Below are 27,524 nucleotides of genomic sequence, written 5' to 3'. Positions count from 1 at the left end.
ACACACAGTATATGTACATTATAGTAAGATTGCCAAGACCCAGGTCTGGAATGGGACAAAAAATAGGCCTGGGCATTTTAGACTGAGCAGCCCATGGCATATTTACTGGGAGGCACAAAGAGCATGGGGGGCAGGGGTGGAAAACACAGGGGAGTGTGGAGAGCACAGAGGTGGAGAGCATAGTGGGGGTTGGAGAGCACTGAGGGGGATGGGGATCACGGGGGGGCTGGAGAGCACAAGCAGGGGCGGAGAGCACAGAGGGGCTGCAGAGCACTGGGAGGGGCTGGAGAGCAATGAGGGGGCGGAGACCACGGGGGGTTGGAGTGCACAAGCAGGGACAGAGATCATGGGAGGCGAACAGCACAGGGGGGTGGAGAGTACAGAGGGGCTGGAATGCATAGGGGACTGAAGAGCACTGGGGGGGTCTGAGAGCCCTGGGGGGCCGGAGAGTAAAGGGGGGCTGATGAGCACAGGGGGGCCTGAGAGCACTGGGAGAGGGCGATGAGCACTGGGGGGAGGCTGGAGAGCACGAAGAGCTGGAGAGCACGGGGGGCGATGAGTACTGACTGGGGGGACTGGAGAGCATGGGGGGTGATGAGCACTGGGAGGGCTGGAGAGCACTGGGTGGCCGGGAGCACTGGGGGGGGACGAAGAGTACAGGTGTGCTGATTTGCACTGGGAGGGTGGCGGGGGCTCAAGGAGCAGCTCAGCTGCCTTGGCCCCACAAGCACATGCGGCCCGGCGACCCTGGCCTACCAGGCAAGTGACCGGTGTGCCCTATAGCCAGTCCGGGCCTGATCAAGACCATACAGCAGTTTAACAGGTCAGGTTCCACTCAGAACAGGCCTTGCCATGGTCGACCAAAGATGTTGAGTGCACGTGCTCAGCGTCATATCCAGAAGTTGATTTTGGGAAATAGACATATGAGTGCTGCCAGCATTGCTGCTGCAGAGGTTGAAGGGGTGGGGGATCAGCCTGTCAGTGCTCAGATAATATGCCGCACACTGCATCAAATTGGTCTGCATGGCTGTCATCCCAGAAGGAGGCCTCTTCTAAAGATGATGCACTAGAAAGCCCGCAAATATTTTGCTGAAGACAAGCAGACTAAGGACATGGATTATTGGAACCATGTCCTGTGGTTTGATGAGACCAAGATAAACATATTTGGTTCAGATGGTGTCAAGACTGTGAGGTGGCAACCAGATGAGGTGTACAAAGACAAGTGTGTCTTGCCTACAATCAGCATGGTGGTGGGAGTGTCATGGTCTGGGGCTTCATGAGTGCTGCTGGAACTGGGGAGCTACAGTTCATTGAGGGAACCATGAATACCAACATGTACTGTGACATACTAAAGCAGAGCATGATCCCCTCCCTTCGGAGACTTGGCCCCAGGGCAGTATTATAACATAATTGTGACCCCCAAACACACCCCCAAGACGACCACTTGGGGATGTGATTGAGCATCTGTGGGGCATCCTCAAACGGAAGGTGGAGGAGCACACGGTCTTTAACATCCACCAGCTCTGTAATGTTGGCATGGAGGAGTGGAAGAGGACTCCAGTTGCAACCTGTGAAGCTCTGGTGAACTCCATGCCCAAGAGGGTTTGGGCAGTGCTGGAAAATAATTGTGGCCACACAAAATATTGACACTTTTTGCCCAGTTTGGACATTTTGGCTGTGTGTTGAGTTATTTTGAGGGGACAGCAAATTTACGCTTTTATACCAGCTGTTCACTCACTACTTTACATTGTAGCAACGTGCCATTTCTTCAGTGTAGTCACATGAAAAGATAAAATAAAATATTTACAAAAATGTGAGGGGTGTACACACTCTTGTGAAATACTGTATATATACAGTGTGTGTATTTATATATATATATATATATATATATATATATATATAATTGTTTATTTTTCATAGATAACGATTTACAAAATGTAAACCCAAGCACACTGTAATAGTGCATAATACTGCCATAGTGCTGTCATTATAACTAAAAGGACACTATAGCATTAGAATGGAAATGTCCACTTCCCTTAGGTTGCCTATGGAATTTTATGATTTCTTATCACAGCCCAAAAAAATTCTAGTAGCGTAACTGGTTTTCTGTTTAAAAATGTCCAAAAACATGCGTGTGATTCTTATGATAGGGCAAGAAAATGACAGGCCCCATCGGGCAGAAATTGCTTTGAATGGTACAGGGTTAACTGCATACCACTTCATCTCATTAAGGCACTATGCAAGCAAATCTCAATATTATCTGCAGTCACTCTCATACCATGATGTTTTTCTCTTTTTTTTTGTGCAAATTTTATTATGTTACATTTTTAGCACAATAATACCCACCTATATATAACTTTATTAAAACATTGCAAATGGTATATGGCATGGCAATGAATAGTGTCCAGTCTCACCGAATTTTAATTAGCACACGTCTGCCCTCCTTAAATTTTTATTCTCTGAGGCCGCGTACACACGGGCGGACTGTTGGCTCAACTTTGTCCGCTGAACAGTGTTTCAGCGGACAGTCCGCTCGTGTGTGGGGCTTGAGCGGACAGTTTCAGCGGACAGTTTGACGAACAAAGTTTTTCGGAAATTCCGAAAAACTGTCCGCTGAAACTTGGTTTGAGCGAACAGTCCGCCCGTGTGTAGGCCACTTTCGAAATGAGCAAACTGTTCCCGCTCGGAGGGAAGTCTGCTCATTTCGAGCGCGTGTGCAGGTAGGCGGGGCACGCGACGGAGACGTCGCGGGCTCCGCCGCCTGGAATGGACTTAAAGGGGAACCCCAACGCCGAAAAAAATCGGCGTGGGGGTCCCCCCAAAGTCCACAACAGACCCTTGTCCGAGCACGCTACCCGGCCGGCCAGGAAAGGGGGGCGAGCGTGCGCGCCCCCCTCCTGAGCCGTACCAGGCCGCGTGCCCTCAACATGGGGGGTGCCTTGGGGAAGGGGGGGCCGCGCGGCCCCCCCACCCCAAAGCACCTTGTCCCCATGTTGATGAGGACAAGGGCCTCTTCCCGACAACCCTGGCCGTTGGTTGTCGGGGTCTGCGGGCGGGGGGTTTATCGGAATCCGGGAGCCCCCTTTTAATAAGGGGGCCCCCGGATACCGGCCCCCCACCTTATGTGAATGAGTATGGGGTACAATGTACCCATACCCATTCACCTGTAAAATAAAAGTACCCCAAAAAAAAACACAACACACGAGATAAAATATTTTATTGCACAGCTCCGGGGGTCTTCCGTCTTCGGGGGTCTTCTCGCCGGACTCCTCCGCTATCTTCTTGTAGCTCTTTTGCTAGCGGAGGAGTCCGGCTTTCTTCCTCCCCGCCGCCGGCCTCTTCTCCCGACTTCGGGGGTCTTGTCCCCCTCTTCGGTTCTTCTGCCGGGCCACCGCGCCTTCTTATAGCTCTTTTGCAGGCGGTGGCCCGGTCTTCTGTCGCCGCTGTCGCCGCCGCCTTCCGTTCTTCTTCTTCTTCTTGTTCTTCTCCAGGAGATGTTGCCTCGTCGCTCTCTCCGGCCGGAATGCCAGAGCCGCGCTGTGCGGCCACTTATATAGTGACAATGGGGCGGTGTCACATGGTATATGTCACATGGGTTGGTCACATGGTGACCCCGCCCCCTTACGATGTCATAGTCCCCATGTGACATCAACCCATGTGACCAACCCATGTGACATATACCATGTGACACCGCCCCATTGTCACTATATAAGTGGCCGCACAGCGCGGCTCTGGCATTCCGGCCGGAGAGAGCGACGAGGCAACATCTCCTGGAGAAGAACAAGAAGAACAAGAAGAAGAAGAAGAACGGAAGGCGGCGGCGACAGCGGCGACAGAAGACCGGGCCACCGCCTGCAAAAGAGCTATAAGAAGGCGCGATGGCCCGGCAGAAGAACCGAAGAGGGGGACAAGACCCCCGAAGTCGGGAGAAGAGGCCGGCGGCGGGGAGGAAGAAAGCCGGACTCCTCCGCTAGCAAAAGAGCTACAAGAAGATAGCGGAGGAGTCCGGCGAGAAGACCCCCGAAGACGGAAGACCCCCGGAGCTGTGCAATAAAATATTTTATCTCGTGTGTTGTGTTTTTTTTTTGGGTACTTTTATTTTACAGGTGAATGGGTAGGGGTACATTGTACCCCATACTCATTCACATAGGGTGGGGGGCCGGTATCCGGGGGCCCCCTTATTAAAAGGGGGCTCCCGGATTCCGATAAGCCCCCCGCCCGCAGACCCCGACAACCAACGGCCAGGGTTGTCGGGAAGAGGCCCTTGTCCTCATCAACATGGGGACAAGGTGCTTTGGGGTGGGGGGGCCGCGCGGCCCCCCCTTCCCCAAGGCATCCCCCATGTTGAGGGCACGCGGCCTGGTACGGCTCAGGAGGGGGGGCGCGCTCGCTCGCCCCCCTTTCCTGGCCGGCCGGGTAGCGTGCTCAGACAAGGGTCTGTTGTGGACTTTGGGGGGACCCCCACGCCGATTTTTTTCGGCGTTGGGGTTCCCCTTTAAGTCCATTCCAGGCGGCGGAGCCCGCGACGTCTCCGTCGCGGGCTCCGCCTACCTGCACACGCGCTCGAAATGAGCGGACTGTTGCCTCGTGTGTGGGCGAGTCCGCTCATTTCAAAAGTTGCGCGGACTTAGTACGACGAACAAAGTTTGCCGTATTTGTCCGCTCAAAAAGTGCCGTGTGTGGGCGTGTTCGTTCATTCAAAAGTTTGAGCGGACTGTTTGACGAACTTAGTTTCGACAGACAGTCCCCGCGTGTGTACGCCGCCTGATTGTGTCTTGGAATGTAGAACCTGTTTATAGATGAATAATTGATAGGATTACTTATGTCACGTTATCTCCACAGTGAAAAGATAAAAGTACTGGAGAGGGAAAAGTCAGATAAAGAATTAGAGATGAGAAAACTAAAGGTAAGCTCTCTGTTGTATACTTTATGGCTGTACATTTTAACATCAAGCTAACCCAAAGTGCACTTGAAGTTGCACTGAAAGTGCATTTGGAAGTACAGTCGCTGTAAATCCGAGGAGTAGATCTGAAATGAGGGGAAGCTCTGCTGATTTTATTATCCAATAATGTGCAAGCTAAAATGCTGTTTTTTCCTTGCATGTCCCCCTCAGATCTACAGTGACTGCACTTCTAAGTGAACTTTCAGTGTAATTTCAAGTGCATCCAGCGGATTTGCCTTTAGTAAATAACCCCCATTGCATATTAAAGCCTTATGCCGCGTACACATGATCAGACTATACAGCGGACTTAGTCTGGGGAACTTCCGCTGGACAAACCGCGGTAAAGTCCGCCGGACTGTCCGAATGAGCGGACCTGCCCATACATGGGACTTGTCCGGCGGACTATCCGCCGTATAGTCTGCAGGACTATCCGCCGTACTTTTGAAATGAACGGACTTGCCCACACACACGGAGGAAAGTCCGTAAATTAAAAATAATTTATTGCACAGCTCCGGGGGTCTTCTTCCGTCTTGGGGGGGTCTTCTTGCCGGACTCCTTGCCGGCTTTCTTCTTTGTCGCCGCCGCCGTCCGGGGGTCTTCTGACTTCGGGGTCTTGTCCCCCTCTTCGGTTCTTCTTGCCGGGCCTCCGCTCCTTCTTCCAGCTCTTTTACTGGTGGTGGCCCAGTCTTCTGTCGCAGCTGTCTTCGCCGCCTTCTGTTCTTCTCTTCTTCAGATGTTGACTCGTCGCTGTCTCTGGCCGCAATGAAAGGGAAGGCGGCGTGCGGCGACTTATATAGGGACATCGCCGGGTGATGTCCCCGCCCATTATGATGTCACAGTCCCAGCATCCTCTGGGACTGTGACATCATAATGGGCGGGGACATCACCCGGCGATGTCCCTATATAAGTCGCCACACGCCGCGTCCCTGTCATTGCGGCCAGAGACAGCGACGAGTCAACATCTGAAGAAGAGAAGAACAGAAGGCAGCGAAAACGCAAGAAGATACCCGGAGCTGTGCAATAAATTATTTTGAACCCTTCTGTGTTGTGTTTTATTTATTTTTTTCACAGGTGAATGGGTAGGGGTACATTGTACCCTATACTCATTCACATAGGGTGGGGGGCCGGTATCCAGGGGCCCCCTTATTAAAGGGGGCTCCCGGATTCCGATAAGCCCCCCGCCCGCAGACCCCGATAACCAATGGCCAGGGTTGTCGGGAAGAGGCCCTTGTCCTCATCAACATGGGGACAAGGTGCTTTGGGGTGGGGTTTTTTTTCGGCATAGGGCTTCCCCTTTAAGTCCATACCAGGTGACAGGGCAAGCGACGTGTCAATCTCGCCGTCGAAGGCGGCGAAATTGACTTCCTTCACTAGCCCTGGCTACCTGGAGGCGCGCTCAAAATGAACGGACTTTTCTCCGTGCGGGAAAAGTCCATTCATTTCAAAAGTACGGCGGACTAGCACACACACACGGCCATATTGTCCACCGGACTGCGAGTCAAAACTACTTTCTAGGTCCGCCGGACTTTTAGGTAAAAAAAAAGTTAGCCGGAGCCCACACACCCGCGGACTTTTCCGCCGGATTGTTTGATCGTGTGTCCGCGGCATTAGTTACAGCCTTTCCTCCAGAGCATGATATTCTTATAATATATGAAGTTATATGGTCCATTAAGATCCTTCTTGTCACTTAACACTTGGTTTTGTCAAGATTAGATGTTCATTAAAATTTAGGTAACATGCAATTGCAAGCTGAAATATCTTTCATGGGTTTAAATTATATATGTGTAAGAATATGAAGAAATGCAATGATATTGTACCTTTCACTTATTTAAGCAGAGCGACAATGGATCAGTCCTTCGAATTGAGCTAGATGCCTGTAGGCAGCAGCTGGAACTGGAGAGAAACCGTCGGGAACTGCTACAAAATAGAGTAGGGGAACTGGAGTCCAAACTGCAAGATGAAAGGAACAGCCAGGTACAGATCCAAAAGCTTTATTCAACATCCACAAACTGGGTGGGGTGCACTGGATTTGCACAGTGCACACTGGAAGGGTGCAGTGTTATGTGGAGTGAACACTGGCTAGATGCAATAAACTGGACTGTTGCAGTGTGCACTGGACTGTTGCAGTGTGCACTAAATGGGCGCAGTGCATCGTGCAGTGAATGCTGGATGGGCACAGTGTGGTGTACTGTGCACAATGGCCTGGTGCAGTGTGACATGCAGTGAGAACTGGATGGTTGCAGTGTGCACTTCATTTGCGCAGCGCACATTAGACTAGTGCAGTGCGCACTGGATCAGCACAGTGTGGTGTTCAGTGCTCACTGGATGGGTGCAGTGCATCGTACAGTGTACACTGGATTGATGCAATGCACATTGGATTGGTGCAGTGTGTGCTGGTTGTGGGCAGTGTAACATGCAGTGCACAATGCATAGGCGCAGTGTGATGTGTGCGTGCACACTAGATTTTTACAGTGCACATTGGATCAATGTAATGCACCCTAGAGTGCACACTGGGTGCAATGAACCCTGGATGGGCCGCAGTTTGCACTGACCCAGTACTTAATGATGCTTTCGACCTAGTCTTTAATGTCAACATTTGCCCTGATTTTACATAAGAAGGGTTCAAGCATAAGAATGAAGATTAACAGTGAGAGGGGGCACCCTTGGTGGGGTCCATTGTTTTTGAGAAAGGTGTCTGAAAGAATGTCAACTGCCTTAACAAAGGCAGATGGGAAAGAATACAGGGCCATGCCATGGAACAACATAAGTTTACCCAGGCTAAGGCGTTTGAGGCCCTCCTCCTTAAAGGTCCATTCGACTTGGGCAAAGGCTTTCTACACTATCAGTAGACACCAGCATGAGGTGAAGACTCCTTGACCAAGTGGATATTAGGCCTTTAGTGGCCTTCTTCCATGCTTCCCTAGATGATATGAAACCCACCTGGACTTGATGTATTAATCACAGGAGATAGGGAAAGAGCCAGGATGCTAAAATAAAGGTTAGAGTAAAGTTTTAGGTCAACAGAGAGATCGGCCTGTAGCTGGAGCATATGTTAGGGTCCTTGCATTCTTTTAGGAGGACAGTGGCAGGAGGGCCTAGTATATCTAGGAGAAGGGAACTTTCTGGTTGAAGTGAATTAAAGCTGGAAAATGAGGTTCTAGCTACAGTATATGATCCTGTAGAAGTTTAAAATACTGAATTTGACTTAACATCCAAGATAGCCTATGCAAGTCCTTCTAAAGTTAAGGGGCTTCTAGTTGGGTCTGACCTCCAGTGTTAATTTAGGGAGACCTGAGGTAGAAATATAGGAGTGAATCTGATCACATTGAGCAATGTCAGAAGAACGCCTGGCTGGAATGGGGAAGTTGTACAAGTTCAAAAAATGTGCGATGGCATTGTGTCAAGGCGGCTTTTGCTTTTGCCATATACAAAGTTCTGATGGAATCTCTGGGCCATAGCAATCTAGTTTCTATGTCTTCTGAACCCATAAGCTTGTGGGGAAGTTTGAGCGTTTAACTATTGGTTAAAAGCTTATGTATCTGAATTGTTTTAGCTTTCTTCAGTTTAAAACCATGGCTTAGCAATATATTTTGAATAAAAGGTTTTATGGCTCATCCAGGTAACAAGTGAACCAGGTAACAAGTAACAAGCCGGCGCACGGCGGTTGTGTGCACTCCTGTGGGCACTCGTGTGCCAGCTGAGCCTGATGCGCTTGTTGGTGCGCACCCCCCTGTGGGCATCAGCTTGCGTGCTTCTGTGGGCACCAGTGCTCGTGCCAGTGTTGAGACGTGTGCGCGGGTTTTCGCGCACCTGTTCGCGTTGGCGCCGACTGGTCTATTTAGTCTCACTAAACCCATTGACCGGTGCTGCTTAATCAACAGCTTCCCCTGCCCGTGCTCCTGAACCTGAATTTCAGCTTGATTACCTATTGACTTGGCTTACCCTTCGGACTTCCTGGATTTCTGCCTGCATCTGACCTTTGGTCTGTTTTGACCTTGCTTCTGTCTGCTCCCTTGTACTTCACTGCCCGCACGTTGCTGAACCCTGTACCCGAACTTGCCTATCCCGCTCCTGCTCAGCACCCGTTGCCTGCGTTCCTGCCTGCCACCTTGCTGTCAGAAGCTTCTCTTCCAGCATCAGGACTTACATTACCAGGTTCTCATACTCCTCCACACTCCCATGCCTCCTGTCTTCTCTATCAGGGGCCGCAAGTCGGATACGTAAGGGAGACCACCCTCTGCCCAAGTGGACTCACCGGTCAGGTACGTAGGGCTCTGATAATGCAGTTATAATAAGAAGACTTTAGTTAGGCACCAGTGCCTCTTGGTAGCATGTACCAAAAGGAATTCCCAGGAAACCGTGATCAGAGATTGTGAAATTATTGATGAATGAAGAGGGGAAGAGGGGCAGATCCCTGTGTTTCACGGATAAGAAGTCAATGTGTGTGAGAATAAAATGTGTAGCACATAGTGGAAGTATGATGGAGTCTTCACACATCACAGCACAGCAAAAACTGGTGGAAGAGGTGTTTTAATTTGCGTAGTGTAGAGTGGGATATAGAGGAGGAGTGGTGAGATGCATCGAGCAATGGCTTGGGGATAAAATTAAAATCTCTCTCCAGTATGAGAATTTCCTCAGGGAACTCCTGTAAGTGCTCTAGCATGTGGGACAGGAAGGAGGCCTGTTTTGGCAGCATAAACCATGGCTGAGGTGACCTGTTGAGAGGCTATATAATTGTTTGCACAAAATTTTCTGCCCTCTCCATCACACCATTGCTCCTGAAATTTCCAAAGGACACGTTTAGAGATCACATTGCTCACACCTTTAGATCTGTTGTCAGCTAAGGTTCCGTGGTTGCCCAGAGGGTAGTTCTGATCCTGTCTAAGCGGAAGTGGATTTCCTGCAGGAAAGCAAAGTGGGCCTTCACACTGTGGAGAGAGTAAAGTAGCATGGCACACCTGTAGAGCCTTGATATTAAGAGAAATAAGTATAAAATTAGACTTTAGCAAGGGATACGGTAGAGGCTGTTCTTGGAGTAAGGCTGGGTTCACACTGAAGCGATGCGGGAACGCCGCGAATCCGCGGCGGGTTCCCGCATCGCATGCCTCCCGCCGGCAGTTCACACTGCCCTATGTGAACTGCTGGGAGTGTCAGTGAAACCTTAATGACACCCCCAGATCAGTTCGCATATAGCAGTGCGATCTGCAAACTCGGACAGGAATCGGATCGCATGGTGTGAACACCCATGCGATCCGATTCTGCTGCGGACCAAAAAAAGGGTCCTGTGCGAGTTTGTGGCGGGTGCGATGCGAATTCAGCCATACTATCTGTATGGCTGAACTCGCATCGCACAGAGATCGGATGTGATTTGCACTGCAGTGCGGTGCGAATCACATCCGGTTCTCCTAGCCGCAGCAGTGTGAACCCAGCCTAAGAGTGAAGTCACGGGAGAAAGGGGCAAAGGGAGGGGGTGAGGTAGAAGTAGGACAAGTAGAGGTTAAAAGTATTATGCAAGGATACACCTCAAGAGGTATGTGGTGGTAATAATAGAGGTCCAAAACGGGAGGGAAAATAAAGAGGTGGGTTCTCTAAAGCAGTGGTCATCAACCCTGTCCTCAGGGCCCACTAACCAAGTTTTATGTATTACCTTGGGGAGATTCAGACTAGAATACTGCAATCACTGAGCAGCAAATGATATCACCTGTGATGTATTTCAGTTATCTTGTAAACCTGGCCTGTTAGTGGGCCCTGAGGACAGGGTTGATAAGCACTGCAAAGAACAGAAAAGCTGCATTTGTTTTATGTTTTTCTATGTGAATGTGGAAGTAGATGTTTTCCCAGTTTGGCCACAAAAATGGAAGTACACTTTTTTAACATTTATTAAAACAAATGTTTTTACATAGTGGAAGAAGAGAAAAAAAGAATATGCTGCTTGGGTAGGCAGTATTTGAATGGTCACTGTTTTGGATAAAATAAGAATCTGTCCTAACCTAAATACTATAGAATTGCAGCTGCTTTTGTAGCATGTTGTTCATCTTTGGTATATTGTGTTATGTAATGTATATTGATGTGTATATTGTACGTATATAATATATATATGTGTTTTTTAGGATTGGCTTAGTGGTGTGGGGAGCCAAAATTCTGTGGACCTTTCAAAGGGGTATGTACATAACTGATAAATGTGTTAAAATATGTTAGTAACTGATAAAACCTGATGTAATCATTACATGTTACTACTATTACTGCATTTTTGTGTAATGACTCTTCTTTTTTTAAAGTTATATAGTAAAAGAGTGTAATAATATAAGTTATACTTTTAAGCTCAGTTATGCAACCAATTATACTAAAAAGACACTAAAAATGTAATTGAATGGATCTGGAGAAGACATACCCTATGGTGAAAAAGATGTGCTATCTCTTAGGTTGAGTGTGGGTGATGTCAGGGCAGAAATACAAAACCTACAGCAGCAATTGGAAAAGGAGAAAGAAACAAAGAAGCAAAAAGATGAATTGATATTTACCCTGAAAGAGGTGAGAAACTAGCCATCTCAAGTTTTCTTTGCAAATGTGTAAATGTAAGATAGTTCATATGGGGAATCTAAAAGAAGCTTCTTTGGGCACCTTCTATGCCTCTAGGGCTCAGATATAGTTTTGATTATTACTCAGAATTCTATTAGTGTAATTATCATTTTTAAATCTTTAATATTGTAACTGCTACTTTTTTTTTTATTGTATAAATAATTTAACTTAATTATTCGTTTTCGAAAATTGTCTACTTATAATTACAATGATTACTAAACATATGATCTCTACCTATATTTAGGAGTTGGAAGATCTGAACTCTAAGAAGCCTGGAGACATCAAGGTGAATGTGTAGGAAAAACAATGATGCAAATCGGTCTGCCTTAAAGTGGTTGTAAACTCCCCTATCGTTTTCATCCACAGAAGCTGCCATCTTTGCCTCTGTTTAATCTTCAGCTGCCACGGTGCTGCACATGTGATCCGTTATGACACCAGCCATTGGGTGGTTTGACAGTTTGGTTGAGAGCACAACCAATGTGCAGTTAGCATTCCCGGCATGCCGTTTTTTGAAACTGTTTAAATCGATGGGTTTACTTCCACTTTAAGATATATGATCAGATATGATCTTTACATTTAACCATACAAATGAGTTTGTGGCCTGGATTTATTGTCTTTTCATCCTACATGCATGTCAGCTATAGGAGGAAAGTTGTACAAATTCCACCTGGAAGCTTTTTACATTGGAACATTATATCATTGTGATGCACGGGGCTATACTAAATATAGCACCCTGTATACATAAACCCTTTTTTCTGTAATTGCTCTTTTCCAAGGTTGGATGTCGGAAATTCCGATCGTGTTTGGGCTCCAACAGATTTTTTCAGACGGAATTTCCGACACACAAAGTTTGAGATCTGGATCTAAAATTTTCCGACAACAAAATCCGATCATTTAAATTTCGATCGTGTGTATACAATTCCGACACACAAAGTGCCATACATGCTCAGAATAAATTATGAGATGAAAGCTATTGGCTACTGGCCTCTTTATAGTCCTGTCGTACATGGTTTACGTCACCTCATTCTGAACGATCGGATTTTCCTACAACTTTGTGCGACCGTGTGTATGCAAGACAAGTTTGGGCCAAAATCCGTCGGATTTTGTCGTCGGAATGTCCGACCGTGTGTACAGGGCATCAGACACTGGCATTAAACAGAAGCTCAACCTACTGGTTTGGACATTTTCTACACATCCTGTAGTAAACAGTCCTTCATAAATAAGTGTACTGCTATGATTCACAATAAAATATATAATGGTCAAAAGATAGAAGTATGTATGGGAGTTATTAGAACAAAATATATTTTAATTATAAAAAGAAGAAAAAAAAGAAAGAAAATTAGTTGGGACTTTAAATGAGGTATACAGGGGCCGTTTGAGTCCCCTCCTCCATCCCGGTTCAATATATAAAAAAATAGAAGAACGTAGCTAGCGGGACTTTTCCATGAAGCACACGGGAGCAATGAAACAGATTAGATTAAAAGTAGTTTTTAATTATTCGAATTGTTTATGAAATATTTGTATCAATTGGTTCCATACATTTTACTATATATTAATATTTTTATATTTTTTACACATATACAATTCATAAATATTATTGCACATTGATTACACATTCCAACAAGGAGTTGGTACATATATTATAAGATACAAACAGTAATTGAAACATGATTTAATACAATGGAATTAATGACTGTACAGATATCACAGAGGAGCCACAAAAACGTAAGTGAGATCCCCAGACCAACCAAACAGGGAAAAACCCCTATGTTGAAGAGCTAGTGAACAAAGCAAAAAGAAAAAAATGCTAAAAATGAAAAAAAAGGAAAAAAAATCACTTCCCCCCTTTTTTCTGTTGTTTTCTCAACCCTGCCAAATTTTTTCACAATTTTTTTTCATTTTTAGCATTTTTTTTTTTTTTGCTTTGTTCACTAGCTCTTCAACATAGGGGTTTTTCCACCCATCATATCGTTAGTACACATCTTGATTCACATGGGGTGCTGTCCATTTTGGGTTGCCGCCTGCTGCACTACGTCCCCTCAGCTCCCGGACGGGGCCCTGTTTGGTTGGTCTGGGGATCTCACTGTCTGTGCCACCACTGCAAGGACCCTCATGTAAGTAATAGGGCAAATTAAGTTCAGGGGTATTTTCCCCTGTCCGTGGTTGGCCCTTTTTAATAATTTTTTATAATAAAATATTATTTATTCCCCTCTTATAATTTTTTCTATAGATCCCTACCACGGTTTTGCTCCTGATGATAGGCTATAAGGCCTTGAAACGCGTAGAGCTAACAACAACCGCGTGTATATACGTATGAATTCCTCTGATCTTCGTTCCTTCCTTATTTGTTTTTTGTTTCTTTTTTATTTTCATTTTTCCGTTTTTGTGGCTCCTCTGTGATATCTGTACAGTCATTAATTCCATTGTATTAAATCATGTTTCAATTACTGTTTGTATCTTATAATATATGTACCAACTCCTTGTTGGAATGTGTAATCAATGTGCAATAATTTTTATGAATTGTATATGTGTAAAAAATATAAAAATATTAATATATAGTAAAATGTATGGAACCAATTAATACAAATATTTCATAAACAATTCGAATAATTAAAAACTACTTTTAATCTAATCTGTTTCATTGCTCCCGTGTGCTTCATGGAAAAGTCCCGCTAGCTACGTTCTTCTATTTTTTTTAAATATATTTTAAGTTAGAACATTATCTACAGAACTTTGTTTAATGTTTTGTTTTGCTGTCTTCTACATATGCTACCTTTGCTTCTTTGTGGATTAAGTAATGGAATTCTTATCTAGGCAATGTTGTTGATGTTTGACTGTGTTCTGTTCAGACTTCCTTGGAGGAAGTGGATTCTGAATTAGTTCTGGTTAGAGAAGAGCTACAGAAGGTTTGGGATATGTTAAAGTCTAAGGACACAGAACTAGAAGAGCAGTATCAAGAACTGGAATCTGCTAGGGACCAGGTATGAAAAAAATACACACTAATTATTAGCCCGATAAGTGATTTGATGACAATGAAACAGCACGTTTTGCATTTTATCAGTTTAGCGTGGTCAGAAAATGTTAAGACAGACCATTGACTGGCAATGGATATATATTGGTTTTTATAGAATACCCAATCAGTTGGCAAAAACCTGAAACACAAGCTTGTTTTGAGCAAAATTTTAACTAAATGTAAAAAAAAAAACATGCCGTACTGATAGTAAGCTAAGATAGTAAAATAGAAAGTTAAGATACTAAGCATTGAAAGTGAATGGAATATATGGATCTCATTGTTACTTGTGGAAGTAGAATTTTACCCATAACAATTTTATAAAAAATAATGTTCTATAGCAAGGAACATACAGTGGGGCAAAAAAGTATTTAGTCAGCCACCAATTGAGAGAGGCCTGTAATTGTCATCATAGGTATACCTCAACTATGAGAGACAAAATGTGGAAACAAATCAAGACAATCACATTGTCTGATTTTTTGAAAGAATTTATTTGCAAATTATGGTGGAAAATAGGTATTTGGTCAATATCAAAAGTTCATCTCAATACGTTTTCTGTAAGGCCGCGTACACACGCGCGGACTGTTGGCCCAACTTTGTCCGTCCAACAGTTTGAGCGAACAGTCCGCTCAAACTTAGCATGGACGGACATGGCCACACACGACGAACGAACAGTTTGCTGAAACCGTGCGCGATGACGTGAACGGCACGTACGACGGGACGCAAAATACGACGTCCTATACACTGCATTATAACTTTCGGCTTGAAAATCCTTTCTGAGCATGCGCGGAACTTAGTTTGACGAACAAGCCTACACACGGGCGGACTGTTCGTTGAAACAAGGTTTCAGCGGACAGTTTTTCGGAATTTCCGTAAAACCTTGTCCGTCCAACTGTCCGCTGAAACTGTCCACTGAAAGCCCACACACGAGCGGACTGTCCGCCCAAACACTGTTCAGCGGACAAGGTTGGGCCAACAGTCCGCGCGTGTGTACGCGGCCTTAGTCTTCACAAGGTTGTTACACACTGTTGCTGGTATGTTGGCCCATTCCTCCATGCAGATCTCCTCTAGAGCAGTGATGTTTTGGGTCTGTCGCTGGGCAACACAGACTTTCAACTCCCTCCAAAGGTTTTCTATTGGGTTGAGATCTGGAGAATGGCTAGGCCACTCCAGGACCTTAAAATGCATCTTACGAAGCCACCCCTTCATTACCCGGGTGGTGTGTTTGGGATAATTGTCATGCTGAAACACCCAGCTACGTTTCATCTTCAAGGCCCTTGCTGATGGGAGGAGGTTTGCACTCAAAATCTCACGATACATGGCCCCATTCATTCTTTCATGTACATGGATCAGTCGTCCTGTTCCCTTTGCAGAGAAACAGCCTGAAAGCATGATGTTGCCACCCTCATGCTTCACAGTAGGTATGGTGTTCTTTGGTTGCAACTCAGCATTCTCTCTCCTCCAAACACAACAAGCTGTGTTTCTACCAAACAGTTATACTTTGGTTTCATCTGACCATATGACATTCTCCCAATCCTCTTCTGGATCAATCAAAAGCTCTCTAGCAAACCTCAGACGGGCCTGGACATGTACTGGCTTAAGCAGGGGGACACGTCTGGCACTGCAGGATCTGAGTCCCTGACGGCGTAGTGTGTTACTGATGGTAGCCTTTGTTACGTTGGTCCCAGCTCTCTGCAGGTGATTCACTATGTCCCCCCGTGTGGCTCTGGGATTTTTGCTCACTGTTCTTGTGATCATTTTGACCCCACGGAGTGAGATCTTGTGTGGAGCCCCAGATCAAGGAAGATTATCTAAGTGGTCTTGTATGGTCTTGTATTCCCCAGATCAAGGAAGATTATCTAAGTGGTCTTGTATGTCTTTAATTTTCACAGTTGATTTCTTCACACCAAGCTGCTTGCCTAGTAGGCATGGTGTTCTTTGGTTGCAACTCAGTATTCTCTCTCCTCCAAACCTGACGAGTTGTTTCTACCAAACAGTTTTACTTTGGTTTCATCTGACCATATGACATTCTCCTAATCCCCTTCGGGATCATTCAAATGCAAACCTCAGATGGGCACAGACATGTACTGGCTTAAGCAGGGGGGCATGTCTGGCACTGCAGGATCTGAATCCCTGGCGGCTTAGTGTGTTACTGATGGTAGCCTTTGTTACGTTGGTCCCAGCTCTCTGCAGGTCATTCACTAGGTCCCCCTGTGTGGTTCTGGGATTTTTGCTCACTGTTCCTGTGATCATTTTGACCTCACGGGTGAGATCTTGCGTGTAGCCCCAGATTGAGGGAGATTATCAGTGGTCTTGTATGTCTTCCATTTTCTAATTATTGCTCCCACAGTTGATTTCTTCACACCAAGCTGCTTGCCTATTGCAGATTCAGTCTTCCCAGCCTGGTGCAGGTCTGCAATTTTGTTTCTGGTGTCCTTCGACGTCTCTTTGGTCTTCACCATAGTGGAGTTTGGCGTGTGACTGTTTGAGGTTGTGAACAGGTGTCTTTTATACTGATAACAAGTTCAAACAGGTGCCATTAATACAGGTAATGAGTGGAGGACAGAGGAAGAAGATACAGATAAAGAAGAAGATACAGGTCTGTGAGAGCCAGAAATCCTGCTTGTTTGTAGGTGACCAAATACTTATTTTCCACCATAATTTGCAAATAAATTCTTTCAAAAATCAGACAATGTGATTGTCTGGATTTGTTTCCACATCTTGTCTCTCATAGTTGAGGTATACCTGTGATGACAATTACAGGCATCTCTCATCTTTTTAAGTGGGAGAACTTGCACAATTGGTGGCTGACTAAATACTTTTTTGCCCCACTGTACATTCCACATTAAAGTGGATTTAAACCCTCACATATACCCAGTGAAGTGAATAGCCTCAGATGATACATGGGGATGAAACAAATCTCCCTACATAAGTTTTACATGTATATTTGCTGACTTCAGCTTTCTATATTCTTTAGCAAGTTCAGATTGCTTTAGGAGATTTTCTCTTCCTGTTCAGCACTGCAGTGAAGCCTGGGCATACAGCCAAGACAGCTGATTGGAGGAAAGGCACACACCCCCTCTCCTCATAGGTAGAAACTTTCAGAACTGTTTGTTGAATAGTTCAGCACTCTGCTAATCTATTTATCTATTTATAGCATCCTCCCCAACACAAAACCATCCACCCACGGATCCTAAAAGAATTGAGCTCTGTCATTTCAAAGCCATTGTATCTCATTTTTAGGGACTCATTAATGACAGGAATAGTACCACTGGATTGGCGTAGGGCTAATGTGGTGCCTATATTTAAAAAGGAAACAAAATCTTTACCAAGTAACTATAGACCTGTTTGTATGACTTCTATAGTTGGGAAGATACTGGAGAGCTTAATAAAAGACCACATGCATGAGTTCTTGCTGGAAAAAATATATTTTAACCACTTCAGCCCCGGAAGATTTCCGGGGCCTTCCTGACCAGAGCACTTTTTGCAATTCGGCACTGTGTTGCTTTAACTGACAATTGTGCAGTCGTGCGATGTTGCACCCAAACAAAATTGGCGACCTTTTTTTCCCCACAAATAGAGCTTTCTTTTGGTGGTATTTGATTGCCTCTGTGGTTTTTATTATTTGCGCTATAAACAAAAAAAGAGTGACAATTTTGAAAAAAACGCAATATTTTTTACTTTTTGCTATAATAAATATCCCCAAAAAATATATAAAAAAAACTATTTTTTTTCCTCAGTTTAGACCGATATGTATTCCTCTACATATTTTTGGTAAAAAAAAAATCGTAAGCGTATATTGAGTGGTTTGCACAAATGTTATATCGTCTACAAAATAGGGGATAGTTTTATGGCATTTTTATTATTCTTTTTTATTAGTAATGGTGGTGATCTGCGATCTTTTTATTGTGACTGCAACATTATGGCGGACGCATCGAACACTTTTGATACTATTTTGGGAACATTGTCATTTATACAGCAATCGGTGCTATAAAAATGCACTGATTACTGTATAAATGACACTGGCAGGGAAAGGGTTAACCACTATGGGGCGATGAAGGGGTTAAGTGTGTCCTAGGGAGTGATTTTAACTGTGGGGGGATGTGCTACCACTGACATGACAGCGATCACTGCTCCCGATGACAGGGAGCAGTGATCTCTGTCTTGTCACAAGGCAGAATGGGGAAATGCCTTGTTTACATAGGCACTTCCCAATTCTGTGGCTCAGTGACATGATTGCGGGCACAGTCAGGCTGTATGTGGCAGGCGCGCTCCCGCTAGCCCCACCAATTAAAGGGGACGTACAGGTAGGCCCATTTGCACACTGCTGCCATTGTGCTGACGTATATCGGCGTGCAGCAGTTGGCATGTGGTTAAGCAACAGACAGCAGGGGTTCACGAAAGACATAAGTTGTCAAACAAATCTGATTTCGATTTACGAAGAGGTAAGTAAAACCTTGTACAGAGGGGTGGCTGTGGAAGAGGTATACTTGGATTTTGCAAAAGCGTTTGACACAGTTCCCCACACGTGGCTCATGTGTAAGGTAAAGTCTACAGGCTTGGAAAGATCAAATTGTAAATAGATAGGAAACTGGCTAAAAGACAGAATTCAGAGTGTAGTGGTTGATTCTTACTCCAAATTGTCCAAAGTTATCAATGGTGTACCCCAAGGTTCAGTGTTGGGACCCTTACTTTTTAATATCTTTATAAATGATATTAGGTCTAGGATTAAAAGTACCATTTCAGTCTTTGCAGATGACACCAAGCTATGCAGTGGAATAACAATCCTTATAGGACGTCCCCAATTTACAAGCCGACCTCAATGCTCTGTCTAATAGGGCGACTATGTGGCAGATGAGATTTAATGTTGATAAATGTAAAGTTATGCACTTGGTGGTAAGAATATGCATTCATTATACAGACTAGGGGGAGTACAACTGGGGGAATCCATAGTGGAAAAGGATCTGGGGATTTTGGTAGATCACAAGCTCAATAATAACATGCAATGCCAAGCTGCAGTTTCCAAAGCAAGCAAAGTCCTTTCTTGTATTAAGAGAGGTATGGACTCCAGAGAGAGCGATATAATTTTGCCCCTGTACAAATCATTAGTAAGACCTCATCTGGAATATGCAGTTCAGTTTTGGGTGCCAGTTCTCAAAAAGGATATAGAGGAACTGGAGAAAGTGCAGAGAAGGGCAACCAAACTGATAAGAGGCATGGAGGAGCTCAGCTATGAGGAAAAATTAGAGGAACTGAATTTATTCTCTCTTAAGAAAAGGAGATTAAGGGGTGATATGATCATCGTGTACAAATATATAAGGGGTCCATATAGTGAACTTGGTCTTGAGTTATTCACTTTAAGGTCATCACTGAGGAAAAGGGGGCACTCTTTACATCTAGAGAAAAAGAGATTTCATCTCCAAATAAGGACCGGTTTCTTCACAGTGAGAGCTGTGAAAATGTGGAATAGACTGGTTCTGGCCAGCTCAGTAGATTGCTTTAAGAAAGGCCTGGATTCTTTCCCAAGTGCACACAATATAACTGGATACTAACATTTATAATTAAAGTTTATCCAGGGAAAATCTGATTGCTTCTTGGGGGTCGGCAAGGATTTTTTTCCCCTGCTGTAGCAAATTGGAGCATGCTTTACTAGGGTTTTTCGCCTTCCTCTGGATCAACTGTGGGTATAGGATTGGGTATATGGGATTGTTTGATATTATTTTGTATTTATTTTTATGGTTTAACTAGATGGACTTGTGTCTTTTTTCAACCTGACTATGTAACAAAACTCAGGCTGGTTTTATCTCAGTTGACGGAGAACTTATCAGAATTTATCAGGCTGATAATAGAAGAACGGAGCAGGGGACAGCTAGGGGTGCTTTGAAGAGAGTTAAGAAAACACTAATATTTAATGAATCGGGTTTACATCCACTTTAATAATTATGCTATGAAAATTGTGTGCTGTAAGTTGCCTCCAGCTATACTCCCGTTTATTCTTGCTGGTGGCTGCCATTTTGCTGAAGCACAGAGCCCTTGAGCAGCAGAAAATCTTTAGGCTGTCAGCAGATCAGCTTGTAGTAACTCTGAATTTAGACACAGAGCTAACAAATGAAAGCAACTGAGCATGCACAGAGCAGGGTGCATTACTGGATTTTAAACAGTATAGGCACTTATTTTTAATGTTTTACATAGTTATACCTGCAAAAGGGGCCAGCCGAAAGTGATCCGGCAGGACTTAGTTTTCTGACTAATGTTCCACTTTAAGAAGTGAACAGTGCATCCCACGTAGCTAATATAGAAAAGCAATACAAAATGTGTCAATATATACATTTGATTATTTATCTGGCTAGAAAGGTGATTTTCTAGGTAAATGATGGCCTGTGTTCTCTCCATAGTACACAGAATGCAGCACTGAAAGGGTCAGACTGGAGCAGCTTGTCACCTCCCTACAGAAACAAACAGAGGAAAAGTAAGTTGCTCAATTCTTTGTAATTTAAAGAGAACAAGACTCAATTTGACTTATGCAAGATTTTAAGTATTTAAATTTTAAAGCTAGCTGCATTAAACCCAAAAACAAAAATGAATATATTGCACCCTACCAATAAATGTGGTGGCTGCATTTTTTTCTTTTTTCTTTCTTTATTTTCACCCAGTGATCTGGCCAGTAACACACTTCCTGTCTAAGGGTGTCTCCACTTTGAATGGAGGGACAACAGAGCTACCTTTGGACAGCAGCATTGTCCGGAGCGAAGGTAGTGTAACGGCCATGTATGGATCAAATCCATTTATGAGCAAGCTAGTTGTACTGACGTCAAACCATCGGTCGCCTTCAGTACAACCAGCCTGTCAGATTTTTTGCATGCGGTTACTGCTGGTGGCTATAGCCGCCAGCAGTAATCATTGTGTTCTGCCAGCAGGGAAGGCTTTCCCTGGGAAGAACACAATAGCACTCATCAGGCAGTGTTGATGGGGGAATTAAACAATTTTCTTTCCTGTGACCCGTGGTTACAGGAAAGAAAATTGCATCATCTATGGCTTGTTTTAGATGCACTTGCATATTTAGAGAGACTTGATTAAGAATGCAAAAATAAACACCTGCCAACACTTTTCAAGCAGATTTTTTCCTTTTGAAAAGATTAATAAAAGTTAACCATTGTAAGCAACCCTGTCAGTTTTAAATGGTTTGTCTCAATCCCCTGACTGCCATTGAGGTATTTCAGAAAACGATACCAACTATAAGTGTTGGCCACGACATGATGTTGATGATACTGGAGTTAATCTATTTAGCTGAAATTTAGTTCAGCTTGCACAAATATTTCTGACATTTTTGTAAATTTTTTTTTTATAAATAGACCCCCCTAAATCCTTAAAAAAGAAAACTAATGCAGCTACCACATCTAAGCTGCAATATAATAAATGTTTGTTTTTGGGTTTATTACCACTTTAACCCTTTCATGACTAAGCCTATTTTTGGAATTTGGTGTTTACAAGTTAAAATCCATATTTTTTGCTAGAAAATTACTTGGAACCCCCAAACATTATATATATATTTTTTTTAGCAGAGACTCTAGAGAATAAAACGGCGATTGTTGCAATATTTTATGTCACACGGTATTTGCGCAGCGTTTTTTTAAACGCAACTTTTTGGGAAAAGGGACACTTTCATGAATTTAAAAAAAAGAAACAGTAAAATTAGCCCAATTTTTTTGCATAATGTTAAAGATAATGTTACGCAGAGTAAATAGATACCAAACATGTCACACTTTATAATCGCACGCACTCGTGGAATGACGACAAAGTACGGTACCTAAAAATCTCAATAGGCGACGCTTTCAATTCTTTTTACGGTTTCCAGGTTAGCGTTACAGAGGAGGTCTAGTGCTAGAATTATTGCTCTCGATTACGGCGTCATTCCAGTTCCTCCCCAGCAGCCGGAGGCATCACATCGTGAATCGGTGCTCCCGATCGAGCGGGAGGCGGCGGGAGGGGGGGCGTCCCCTCCCGCTCCTCCAGCATAACAGCCCAGCGGCTTTTAGCCACTTCGGTTGTTATGGCTGGATAGCCAATCGTCCCCTGTAAAAACGGTACCGGAATGATGCCTGCAGGTGCGGGCATCATCCCGGTATACCCCCCGGAAGCCGAGTACGCACATCTGCGTACGCTTGGCGGGAAGGGGTTAACCACATTAATACTGGGCACTTAAACACCTTCCCGCCCAGACCAATTTTGAGCTTTCTGTGCTGTCGCAATTTGAATGACAATTGCGCGGTCATGCTACACTGTACCCAAATGAAATTTTTATCATTTTTTTGCCACAAATAGAGCTTTCTTTTGGTGGTATTTGATCACCTCTACGGTTTTTATTTTTTGCTAAACAAATAAAAAAAGACCGAAACTTTTGAAAAAAAAATTTTTTTTTGTTTCAGTTTCAAAACGTTGTAAATAAGTAAGTTTTCTCCTTCACGGATGGGCACTGGTGGGGCAGCACTGTTGAGGTGGCACCAATGAAGTGGCACTGATATGTGGCACTGATAGGCGGCACTGATGGGCACTGATAGGTGGCACTGATGGGCGACATGGATGGACACTGATAGGTGGCACAAATTGGCACTGATAGCTGGCACGGATTGGCATGGATAGCTGGCACGGATTGGCATGGATAGCTGGGATGAATGGGCATGGCTAGGCAGCACAGATGGGCATGGCTAGGCAGCACAGATGGGCACTGATAGTTGGCATGGATGGGCACTGATAGTTGGCATGGATGGGCACTGATAGTTGGCACGGATGGGCACTGATAGGTGGCACGGATGGGCACTGATAGGCGGCATTGTATTGTACTGATGGATGCCACTCAGTGCCAAACAATAATGAATGCCAATCAGTGATGCCCATTGTGGGCACTGATTGGCATCCATTGTGGGCACTGACTGGCATCCCTGGTGGTCTAGGGTGGCATACCTGCTGCTGGGCAACCCTGGTGGTCTGGTGGCATCCCTGGTGGTCCAATGTGGGCATCCTGGGGGGGGGGCTGTGCTGATAATCGATCAGTACAGACCCCCCGTCAGAGGAGCAGCCATTCGGCTCTCCTCTACTCACGTCTGACAGATGCGTGAGGAAAAGCCGATCACCAGCTCTTCCTATTTACACTGTGATCAGCCGTGATTGGACACGGCTGATCACGTGGTAAAGAGATCGTAGTTGTGGGGTGTCAGATTGACACCCCGCAACAATAATCGACGCGATGCGCGCCCCCGGGGGCGCGCAGCGGCTCAAAATCCTGAGGACGGTCTATGACGTTCATTCAGGATTTTGAAACCACTTTGCCTCTGTCATTTGACAATGGGCGGGTGGCAAGTGGTTAAATTATAGTAAATGGACAGGTGTACATGTGAAGGATTTATGTTTGTCCACTTAATTATTAAAGATACACACACACCGAACCCTTTACCTAGTGTATCACCACAGCGCTTAAATGACACAAATTCTACACCTTAGCTGCCACTTGTTACAAACTGTCAAAATATATAAAGGTGCATACAAAACTAGTGCTAAAAATATAATTAACTAATTAGTTGCACGTGGCGCTGTTACCTGTGTGCCTTTCAGTCAACACTCCCTAATCTTCTAGAAAATCATATCCCACATCATACAAAATGTGATAAATAATAAACACTTAGGTAAATACCCAAATTTACATTTAGATTAAGTGTACAGTGACATAAATGAACAAACGTGAATATAGTCCATCCGCCAAATACCAAAAAAAATCTAAAATGTATAGAAAAATATATTATCTATAAAAATAAACCAAAAAAAAATTATATATAATATCCAAATAATAGAGAGTCTTTTTATAAAAGCGTGAGCAAATCTCCAGTGTTTAAGTCTCCTTATACACGTGACTCCTTCACCACACCATCCGTGCTTAATGACCCCCCTTCGTGAAAAAACTCACCAAATGCTAAGCCTTACACTCTCGTGTGAGGCAAAAGGGCTTGCAACAGATCTCTCAAGATGTAATTTGGATATCAGCACATCCGATTTTATCTTCTCCAATTGCGTACTTCAATGTGTATATATGAATACCTCAAAGAAAAATCACAGAGGGAGACCCCAATAGTGTAATACTGCAATCACTCTTTAATGTAAAAAATCGCACTCTTTATGCACTCACATGAACTTAAAAGGGTAAAATCACTTCAAAAGGATAAAGAAACTTGCTTCACAAATCCACTCCACAACAGCATTCTGAATACGTCGGGGCATTGGTGGTCACAGCGGACTTATTAGATACGGTACTGGATCACTTAATCTCACCCCTCCTCGTGCGTCCCGCCTGGTCCCACACAGCAGGTCCGTTCGAAAAAGGCGCCTTCAGATCAGATGATTCAGTTCACTTAGTCCTGTACCTCCTTCCCAGCTCCGTGTATGTCAGCTCAATGTTCACCAGATAGCCACGCCACTGATCTTACCAGAAAATGGGCATTTTGCAAGTTTCAGCTCACATTGATTTCAGTGAGGTTCTGGTTTGGCTTCCGAACGTCTTTGAAGTTCGCCGAATGAGGCTCAGACTGAACCCAGGGTAGTTTAGCTCATCTCTAATTGACAATTAGAGATGAGCTAAACTACCCTGGGTTCAGTCTGAGCCTCATTCGGCGAACTTCAAAGACGTTCGGAAGCCAAACCAGAACCTCACTGAAATCAATGTGAGCTGAAACTTGCAAAATGCCCATTTTCTGGTAAGATCAGTGGCGTGGCTATCTGGTGAACATTGAGCTGACATACACGGAGCTGGGAAGGAGGTACAGGACTAAGTGAACTGAATCATCTGATCTGAAGGCGCCTTTTTCGAACGGACCTGCTGTGTGGGACCAGGCGGGACACACGAGGAGGGGTGAGATTAAGTGATCCAGTACCGTATCTAATAAGTCCGCTGTGACCACCAATGCCCCGACGTATTCAGAATGCTGTTGTGGAGTGGATTTGTGAAGCAAGTTTCTTTATCCTTTTGAAGTGATTTTACCCTTTTAAGTTCATGTGAGTGCATAAAGAGTGCGATTTTTTACATTAAAGAGTGATTGCAGTATTACACTATTGGGGTCTCCCTCTGTGATTTTTCTTTGAGGTATTCATATATACACATTGAAGTACGCAATTGGAGAAGATAAAATCGGATGTGCTGATATCCAAATTACATCTTGAGAGATCTGTTGCAAGCCCTTTTGCCTCACACGAGAGTGTAAGGCTTAGCATTTGGTGAGTTTTTTCACGAAGGGGGGTCATTAAGCACGGATGGTGTGGTGAAGGAGTCACGTGTATAAGGAGACTTAAACACTGGAGATTTGCTCACGCTTTTATAAAAAGACTCTCTATTATTTGGATATTATATATAATTTTTTTTGGTTTATTTTTATAGATAATATATTTTTCTATACATTTTAGATTTTTTTTTGGTATTTGGCGGATGGACTATATTCACGTTTGTTCATTTATGTCACTGTACACTTAATCTAAATGTAAATTTGGGTATTTACCTAAGTGTTTATTATTTATCACATTTTGTATGATGTGGGATATGATTTTCTAGAAGATTAGGGAGTGTTGACTGAAAGGCACACAGGTAACAGCGCCACGTGCAACTAATTAGTTAATTATATTTTTAGCACTAGTTTTGTATGCACCTTTATATATTTTGTCCACTTAATTACCTTTAGTTACTTAGAGCCTGACTCGTTGTCTTGAGTCAGGGTTCACCTGAAGTATGATGGTTGCTGCCTAGTGAATATTTTGACCTCACATGCTATCTACCAATTCCTGAGACTATGAGACTGCATAACAGAATCAAATAAAGCCATGAAGTTAGGAGAAGTATGGACTTGTGAAAAAAAAAACTGCACTCGCCTAGATGGATGCTGTATCGATTTTATGCTGCATCTGTTCCCTGCTGGGCTCTAAGACTGAGAACTGAGTGATCAAAGACGACTGATCACTCCGTTCTCGGCCTTCAGTAAGCAGAGAGCTCTCTCTGCTCTGCCCCTCCAATGCTCACTGGAGCACTGGGCTGCAGAGAGGGCAGAAGCGGCTGGCTCTGGCTCTCCCCATCTCACTGAGATGCTAACACAGCTGCCAGTCCAGGCATGTGGGTGGATCTTTAGCCTGCTGTTGGCTGAAAAAGGGGTCACAGAATGAACTTCACTGCTGTGATCCCTAGGAGAAGTACACTCACCATCCACGTATTATTAGGTACACCTGTTCAATTGCTTGGTAACAGAAATTGCTAATCAGCCAATCATGTGGCAGCAACTCAATGCATTTAGCCATCTAAATGTGGTGAAGATGACTTGCTGAAGTTCAAACCGAGTACCATAATGGGGAGGAAAGGGGATTTAAGTGACTTTGAACATGGCATGGTTGTTGGTACCAGATGGGCTGATCTGTGTATTTCAATTCTGATCTACTGGGATTTTCACACACAACCATTTCTAGGGTTTACAGAGAATGGTCTGAAAAGGAGAAGATATCCAGTGAGTGGGAGTTGTGTGGAGGAAAATGCCTTGTTGATGTCAGAGGAGAATGGGCAGACTGGTTCCAGATGATAGAAAGGCAACAGTAACTTAAATAACCAGTCATTACAACCAAGGTATGCAGAATACCATTTCTGAATGAAAAACCCATTGAACCTTGAAGTTGATGGTTTACAGCAGCAGAAGACCACACCGGGTGCCACTCCTGCCAGCTAAGAACAGAAAACCGAGGCTACAATTTGCACAAGCTCACCAAAATTAGACAGTAGAATGTTGCTTGGTCTGATGAGTCTCAATTTCAGCTGTGACATTCAGATGGTGGGGTCAGAATTTGGTGTAAACAACATGAAAGCATGGATCCATCCTGCCTTGTATCAATGGTTCAGGCTGGTGGTGGTGTAATAGTGTGGGGGATATTTTCTTGGCACACTTTGGGCCCCTTAGTACCAATTGAACATTCTTTAAA

General features: G+C 44.3%; 1 protein-coding gene across 4 annotated transcripts in view; it reads left to right on the top strand.

Annotated features, from left to right (window-relative positions):
* Positions 1–27,524, top strand: part of LOC143963465 (uncharacterized) — a 106,122-nt gene that overhangs the window by 50,188 nt on the left and 28,410 nt on the right. For 2 of the 4 annotated variants that reach the window (XM_077473095.1, XM_077473098.1), the window contains 7 exons: positions 4,843–4,906; positions 6,776–6,916; positions 11,053–11,102; positions 11,365–11,473; positions 11,766–11,807; positions 14,371–14,502; positions 20,927–21,000. In XM_077473095.1, coding sequence (XP_077329221.1) covers positions 4,843–4,906; positions 6,776–6,916; positions 11,053–11,102; positions 11,365–11,473; positions 11,766–11,807; positions 14,371–14,502; positions 20,927–21,000 — 612 coding nt within the window. The remainder of the gene's footprint in view (positions 1–4,842; positions 4,907–6,775; positions 6,917–11,052; positions 11,103–11,364; positions 11,474–11,765; positions 11,808–14,370; positions 14,503–20,926; positions 21,001–27,524) is intronic. The other 2 variants (XM_077473096.1, XM_077473097.1) reach the window with 2 other exon arrangements.

The sequence above is a fragment of the Lithobates pipiens genome, unplaced genomic scaffold (genome assembly GCF_037356315.1).
Source record: "Lithobates pipiens isolate NorthernLeopardFrog02 unplaced genomic scaffold, aLitPip1_a1.2 Scaffold_8, whole genome shotgun sequence".
NCBI classification, from domain to species: Eukaryota; Metazoa; Chordata; class Amphibia; order Anura; family Ranidae; genus Lithobates; species Lithobates pipiens.
The sequence above is the reverse complement of the archived record's forward strand: the minus strand, read 5'-3'. Positions and strand labels throughout refer to the sequence as shown.